At 38.8% G+C, this 8,183-nt stretch overlaps 2 protein-coding genes across 2 annotated transcripts; one reads left to right on the top strand and one right to left on the bottom strand.

The window, feature by feature from the left end:
• Positions 1–1,074: 1,074 nt before the first annotated feature.
• LOC103405601 (tubby-like protein 8) lies at positions 1,075–4,176 on the bottom strand. The gene is made up of 9 exons (XM_008344611.4): positions 3,522–4,176; positions 3,190–3,304; positions 2,591–2,767; positions 2,451–2,503; positions 2,271–2,367; positions 1,999–2,088; positions 1,825–1,917; positions 1,543–1,610; positions 1,075–1,398 (listed from the first exon to the last, which is right to left on the bottom strand). The coding sequence occupies exons 1-9, from the start codon at positions 4,022–4,024 to the stop codon at positions 1,323–1,325; spliced, it is 1,272 nt and encodes a 423-aa protein (XP_008342833.3). The 5' UTR covers positions 4,025–4,176; the 3' UTR covers positions 1,075–1,322.
• A 202-nt stretch (positions 4,177–4,378) lies between these two features.
• LOC103405600 (uncharacterized) lies at positions 4,379–6,583 on the top strand. Its single transcript, XM_029096986.2, has 4 exons — positions 4,379–4,965; positions 5,061–5,189; positions 5,970–6,101; positions 6,230–6,583. Exons 1-4 carry the CDS (start codon positions 4,726–4,728, stop codon positions 6,341–6,343), a joined length of 615 nt encoding a protein of 204 aa, XP_028952819.2. The 5' UTR covers positions 4,379–4,725; the 3' UTR covers positions 6,344–6,583.
• The last annotated feature ends 1,600 nt before the right edge of the window (positions 6,584–8,183 follow it).

The following is an 8,183-nucleotide window of genomic DNA, read 5'->3' on the forward strand; positions in this document are numbered from 1 at the left end:
AAGGTTAGTAGAATTTCAAAACATATCCAATTTCATGTGTGTTCGTGTCGCATAAGAACATGTTATTTTTATTTACTTTTAACAAAAACAAAAACTTTAAATAAATAAAAAAATTGCCATTTCATGAGCTTCATCATTGATTTTGGGGTGTGCTATTTATACATCTATTTTTACTTCTCAAACACTTTTTTAATTTTCGACCATCAGGTCAAATAAATTGAAGAATATCAAATGACAGAAATCAACAAAGGGTGTAAGAAGTAAAAAAGGGTGTGTGGATATCACACCTCTTGATTTTCTGTTTTGTGCATAATCACTTAAGCTCTGCACTCATGACTGCACATTTCTACCATTCCCTCAGTCTTTGGTTTAAGTAGCTTGAGCTTAGAATCCGCCACACACTCTACAAAAAACAGTATTCAGTACCGGACAACAATGCAAGTCCAGTTACAAAAACTCACCACTCTGGCCTGTTTTCGGCTTCCAAATAACGTCAATGCAACCCTTTTTAGGGTTTTCATTCTTCTTCTTCATTCTTCCTTTAGGTCCGTAAACCGCATCATGAGCTTTCGTATCTCCTATAAAAACCAACAAAACAAACCTAAAAATAAACATCCACTTGAACAAATTGGAGGTACTCTAAGCCCTTGTTCATCCACTTGAACAACTTGGAGGTACTCGGACCTAAAAATAAATACACTTTGATTTGGATAAATTTGCAAACCTAACCCCTAAAGTTCACATCGCACAAGTCGTCGCGGATGTGAATTGCCATTTTAGCAGAAAGCCCTCAACGCGATTAGGGCTTCGAACAATAATGGGATGAAACATAAAACACCACGAAATCGAAAGAGAGAACATACATACCTTAAGCAATAACCAATTCATTGTTTTTTTTTTTTTTTTTTTCTAATTAGTTTTAATTTTTTAATTTCAAATAATTGAATTTCCTTGGATATCACTATGTGGCACCGAACCATTGGTTGTGCGGGCCTCCTGTGTGTCACATTAACAAATTAATAAAAAAATTGACAGATTTGAACAGAAAGAACCAAATTGACGCGCGGCACCAAATTTCAAGGACATTGCTCGATTTTCAAATTGAGAGACCAAACTGATGAGTTAGATCAATTTCAAGGAGTATGTGTGATAAAAACCGCACTTAATTTGCACTTGCACACTAACATCTTATCAAGATTGCACAACAAATTCAGTCCCTTTGATCAACTGCCTTCGGTTACTCATGTGTACCTATTAAAACTCAAAAGCTTGTGTTCTTTTCAGAGGTTGAACTACAAAACGCAGTGGCAGATAATTTTGCTCTAGACAGTGCAACAAAGCTTTGAATCAATAGAAGCCAAGCATATGCAAAACGCTTGGTAGCCTGTCAAAGGATATCTGCCAAAAAACAAAAACACAAGAATATATGATCAATGCAGAAGAATATACATATATTTCATACATATTACTTCAATATATATGGATCACCTTACCCTTTGATATATAGAACACACATAATTACTGAGTTGCTGCTTATAATACCTGTAATCCATCACATACTTTGATTTTCCAACCCTTCCGAGCTGCAGAATTGCCTGCTTTCCGTTCTCCTAAAAACGCATATATAAAAGTTAGCATTCCTTAGTAATTAACACAATGATTAAACACTGGTACTCTCATTATCATAAACAAAGGAAAAATTCGAGAGCCTTAATCGATGATCATATTGTTTCTACGGACATAACAGAACATAAACACATGCGTGTTTCAGATGAGCTGATTAAGATTTCTGAGTCATGATCGTCCACGGCAATTAGTAATTACCTCCAGTGTCAGTTGGAAATTCTTGACTGAACTTTGGATTCTAAGACCCGCTCTTCCCCTGTCTCTGAAATCTAGCTCATACTGCTTTGAAATCTGAATGATAACAGAAATCAGTTAATGGAGATTGAAACAACAAAAACAAGAAAAATTCCTACAGTGAGGTAATAGGCCTACTTTATTGTAATGGGGAACCCTTGAGGATAGCTGATGAACTTTGTCAAGCTTCCCTTCCCAGTCCTTTGGGAGTCCCTCAATGTGTTGTACCTGCAAGAGAGAACATGTACCGCAGAAGTTAAGAAGTTGACCGAAAAACTGGATTTCAGAATGCAATTCACGCATACTAGACACTCAGAAAAATAAGATAGTCACTAGAAGAACCTGATCTATACACATTATCAATGTAAGTACGAATTAACCTAAGATATCTTAGAAACTGTTAAGATCACCTGCATTGTGTTCTTTAACTGCATGGATTGGTGCTTGGGTATACATGCCCTTATACGTCTGTAACTTCCTGTCCAGCTCGAGATTGTTGGCGTGAACCTGTAAAGACAAACAGCAACCATTACAAATTGAGGAAAGATTGCGGGCACGTGTGTGAGAGAGAGAGAGAGAGGGAGGCTTACGCTACAACGGCAAGTGATTTAGCCTCTTTGCTCAAGGAATTGGGACGACCACCCTGCAATAAAAACTGTATTAGCAACCAAATGACATAAAATGTCCAAGGAAATCTGATTACGATTTCTACGAGTAATATATTTCTAACCTGATCCCATATGTGGTATTTTGAACCCATGAGGTTAGCATTTACAATACCAATAAAACTATCATCCGAATGAGACAGTATTCCCTTCACATTCTGAGCAATTGTCAACTCAGATTTCCCATTCCGCCGCTTATGGTGAGCAATAGCTAGTTTCCGGTCCTGCCTTCCCTTGCCTTCCTGCAACATATCAATACCAAACCAAAGGGAGGTTAACACATTGTACCTCTAAAATATTAATGTTGATCAGTACTTTTCAACTTATAACAACAAACATGAAGCTTTAAACCACTGCTACAGAAACAGCAATAGAGCAGGGCTCGCAGGTCATGGATGACGCCGTGAAGATTATTTTAGAACTTGGAATCGAACTAACAACGCAAATTTGATTCATATGTCAAAAAGAAACTCAGGTAAATTTGTTTCGCAATGTTGGGAATCTCGGGATATAACAGTATTCTAACATATCTTATACTCTATAAATACAGGAATGACTGACTGGCATTACCCCAGCAGAAGAGTTGTACCACACAAGTATGGTATTGGCTAAATCGAACATGACATAAGCTATTCAAACTTCAAGGTAGAGGCATCTTTCTTACATTGGTATAAAGAGAATAGAGAGTACCCCCATCTATTGCTTCCGGGGTTGCTTCCTTCACTATCACACATGTGCATCTTCCCACATCCATTGGCAATGGCCTGCAAAGCAATGACCTAAAAATACCCACCAAATAAATTACAAGTTTAGTAAATATCTTTTTAAAAGAAACAAAAATCTCATATTTTTAGCAAAAGCAATTTCCTTTTTATACAAGCGAGACTGGGGGAGGGGTGTTTCGAATCAGGGACCTCGGATGCGAGGCAGAATGCTCTTAATAAATTGATCTACAAGTCCCTTGGTTAGCATAAGCACATTGAGCAGAGAACTCACTTGTTAGGCAGTGTAGACCAAGAGGAGGCAGGGGCAGCCTCAGAGTCGGAGTAGTCCCAGATGTTCAAAGAGCTCGAGTTGTCGGACCCATTACTGGGCGGGTCCCGCATTGTGGACCCACCGAAGAGTGCCTTCTCCTGCTCGTTCGCCTGCATACAGAACTGAAGCGAGGAGGGCTTCAGGGCCCTGCAGCCAGTGGACAGAGACTTCAAGTTCCTCTGCTTCAATGGCTGCATCGCAAAAGAGGAAGACCCATGTTCATGTGCGACCAAATTCTCCTTGTCGCTGTCGGGCACGGCCTTCTGTGGCTTCTTGGGCATTGCGTTCTCTTTGTTGACGTTTAAGGCTGATGGGTTCGGCTCCGAATTGTCCATCTTGGAGATGAAGGCGATGCCTTGGCTGTGGCTGCGGCTGTGTTTCTGGTATGTGAGGGGATCGACATAGAGAGAGCTGTATGAGGATTGCTGTAGAATTGATGTGGTTTTCTTGCAACCAGCCATCATTGTTCAGAGAGAGAGAGAGAGAGAGAGAGAGAGAGATTGATGTTTATGGAGAGAATTTGAATCTTCACTTGAATGAACAAGTACAAAAAGCTGGTTTTTTTTTTTTTTTTTCCTGGATAGCAGTAGGTGAGTTACTATGTTAGTGTGTACAGTAACAGATGTCTCAAAATTTATTCATACAAGATCCACCTCTGTTCTGCTACGTCAGCATAATGGTGGGGTCCCACACATTGTAGGGGTGGGGCTCTCTCTGGTGGGGTCAAAGATGTTTGAATTTGAATAAGCATCGGAAAGCGCGGGATTTTGTGTTTTGCTTCTAGAGAAAGGGAGTAGAGAACAATGGTGTTGGAAATTAAGTAGACAAATCCATTGTGATGCGTTATATGGACAAAAACTAGTTTTAATGGTATAGGCAATTGAGTTTGTAAATTTTGCCCACTCTTTCAAAGCAATTTCACCTCATTAAGACAATAATTTTCTAACCATTCACATTCAGTTAAATTACATGTTACAAGTGAATCAAGCCTATATAACCTGCTCCTCCTCTCCTTATTTTCAAGCTTTGTTGCTTGCCAAAATTGGCGAAAATGAGGAAAATATCAGAATACAGTTTTTCGTGAATGGCTTTAACTGGACTTTTTTCTTTACTTTTCATTTGAAAATTTTAATTTGGATTTTTGCTTCTTGGTTTGCTTGACCCAATGGACCTGACAATCTGGCAGATTTGGTTTTTTTTCCAGAATGGAATGCTGGAACCATGGTTTGGAAGTAAAGGTCTTGGTGATGCTGACCAAGTCCTAGCATATTTTGCTGTCTCCAAGCTTGGAGAACCTCCTGTTGATGGAAAGACTGATACCAATCCTGAAGGACTGACTGCATCATATGGGAAGTGGGCATCGACGGTAGCTGATAGATTACATGCTGGAGGCCTCACTTGCAAGGTGAAAGAAAAATATCTCCAAAGCAATTTGCACTAATTTGGAATTGGTTTTTCTGTTGCGTTACTCTTTTACTAATGAAGGAAAACATAAAGCAGGTTCTCAACAAGGAAAAATTTCAGAAGCAGATGTTAGAGAAGTTGATCTGGATTTCAGCATTCATGCTTGTTGGAGCTCGTCATCCAGGAACAACTATAGGTGGTGTAGAGAAAGAATACCGCTCTGAGGTAATCTTTCTTTACGTTTAACATTTCTTTTAGAGTTGAAAGAAGAGAAAATAAATGTAATTCTGCCTTTGGCATGTTGATGGTGGAGTAGGATCTTTATCCAAAACAATTTCTACTTCATGATTAGGTTGGGTTTAGGGTTTAGCAATTCTAAGGTTACTTACTTTTGCATGTATTTTTCCTTCATCATGATCCATGACTTCGTAGTTTTTATTTATTTATGTCTTTTTTCTGGGAAGCATATGACTTTCTAGTAAAAACAACACACAGGTTTTAACAGTAGAAACCGACATTGCTAATATCTCATTTATGTCATTATTTTCGTGACTTGTTTAACAAACCTCAGAGGTTTTGTTCCATTAACATGGTTTTGTTACAGAATGCTGAAGGTTACTAGTTATGGGCGAGACCTAGTAGTATTATTGGGAAATATAAAGTTAGGTTGGTGTTGAAGTGCATTTATTTTAAAGAGAATGAACCAACTTGGGTGATTAAAAGTAAATTCTATCTGGGGTGTGTGGTGCTATCTGGTTTTTCTTGGCTTACATCCAGCTCTCTGAGTTGGGTTCGCCATGCTAAATATCATGGCCAAATGCTTGCATAAGAATGGACATCTCTCATTTCATTGACAAAGAAATATCATGATGTGGAACCAATTTTAGATGAGCAAGGTATGGAGTCCATACAAAAAGTTTGAAGTTAGGGAGGAAAGGTTGGCTCATCATATTATGTGTTGAGAAAGGGAACCGGTAAAAACTTGACCAATATCTATCCTTTCAGGTGTCTAGTCTCATTGCAGAGCTTGCCTCTGCAGCAGCTGCAGAGAAGGGGTTGGTATTTGAAGAAGCCATGGAGCACAGATTATGTGCATACTCACGCACGGTTGCACACTTTCCTACCGCAGTTAAAGAGGTTAGAGATGCATGCAAAGCATAGATATATGTTTTGCAAGCATGTATATATATATATATATATCATATATGCGTATGACTCGATGAGTTTAATTTGTATTCACTGTGACGATTGCCTTTTGCTTGCAGTTTAAATGGAGAAACGGTTGGTTATATTCTCTATCTGAAAAGGCAATTGCCGAAGGAAAGCCTGATCCCTGTCCGCTACATACGACATGGCTCAAAGATTTGAAAGTTGTCTAGGAAAGCTTGCTTCTCTTCCATAGCCAAGGTTCTAAAAAACGCTAGGCGCTAGTCGGGCGGTGGGCTAGCGCCTAGCGCCTAGCGCCTAGGTGGCTAGGCGGCCTAGGCGGATTTAGGTAAATTTTTGGTATATCCTGTGAATAAGTGCATATTGACACTTACAAAACATGTAGAAAATGTACAAAAGAAATATTTCTTTCAACAAATGAAGTAATAATCATATGGTATACTTGAGAACAAGGCAGTGCTTGCAACCACTCGAAATGAAATGTGATTTCCAATCTTATGTCCAATGAATGAGCATTCTCAAAATTAGACACTGCTTGTAACTTGTAAGTATGGAAGACTAGAACTATGGAAAGATTCAAGCCCAACATTACTAAGTCAAATGTACAAATGTTGCACAAACATTTCACATAATAGAATTAACATCAGTGAGTACGAATGATGGGCATACATTTCATAGAATTAACAACGAGTCAAATGTTCGAATGCTACACATGCAGACACTGACATAAAAGAAAATTGAGCTACGAAAGTTGCTAGGCATCAAACTCTTCTTCACCATATCCCTCCAAGACTCTCTCCGTGTCGGACTCGAACTCAATTTCTTCATCATCTCCTTCTTCTTCCGTGTCCTCATCCGATATAAAATCTTCTTCATGAAGTTCTCTTACTTCAATATTTATAGAACTCCCCCTAGGCTCTAGGGAACTACCTACCTCCGATGTCTCTCCAATTCCCAAGCCAAGCTCAAGCTCTTCATCACCACCCTCCACAATCCATCCTTGAGCCATACTAGCTTCACTTGCAAGCAATATGTCCACCTTCTTCTCCTTCTCTCTTTTCTTCTTGTTCATAATCCTTGCATTAAATTAGACATAGACTAAATTATTTAACCTTGTTGTATCTAGTCTATTCCTTTTCTTTGTATGTATACCTTCAAAAGAACTCCAATTTCTTTCACAACCGGATGAACTTGTAGTCAATGAGAGTATCTTTATAGCCATCCTTTGCAAATTAGGCACACCATTTCCATAATTATACCACCATGCAACTAATGAAGAAAAAAAACACACAATTAGTAATGAAAAATAAGTAGTAAACTCAAATTTAATAAATAAAATATAAGCATATGTGAATATTCATACCCGGATTATAGTTTTCATCATTCTCAGCGCATCCAAGTTCGGCCAAATGTTTTCCAAATCCACCTTCTTTTACTCTATACTTATGCATCTCAACATTTATCACTTAGTTTTGAACCTCATAGTTATCGGGGAAGAACTTCTCAACACAAGTAAAGATCCCCTCCATGACAATTGGATCATGTTGTATGTGTAAACACGGGAATTCCTGCGATAAACGAGACAAGAACACGTGTACAAAATAATATTTGTATTAATGATTTAGGGGTTACAATCTCTTCTACAAATTTATCCTCTGATTCTATCTTTGAAACGTGTGGATGTAGTGTTGTTGATCCAAGGGCCGTCGAGGCTTGATATTGGACGAACAGTTGATGAATGATGAACACCTTCTTCAAGGGGCCGTCGGGGCTTGATCTTGAATTGGTAGAAGTTGATCCAAGGAGGCGTTAGGGCTTGATCTTGGAGGAGGATTTCACGAAGAACGAAGAGGGTTTTCTTGATCCTTCGGGATTTGCTTGAGAGCTTCAGAGTTTCGAGGCTTCAAGGCTTTGGTGTGGTGTGAATTCTCTTCCAATTTGGGAGTAGAGAAAGTGTATGTCAAAATCCTCTCTTGATTCTTTGATGGAGGAGCCTATTTATAGGCTTTGGGAATGAACTACCACCATCCATTTGTTTTGGTGGATGTTGTA

This window comes from Malus domestica, chromosome 17 (assembly GCF_042453785.1).
Source record: "Malus domestica chromosome 17, GDT2T_hap1".
Lineage (NCBI taxonomy): Eukaryota > Viridiplantae > Streptophyta > Magnoliopsida > Rosales > Rosaceae > Malus > Malus domestica.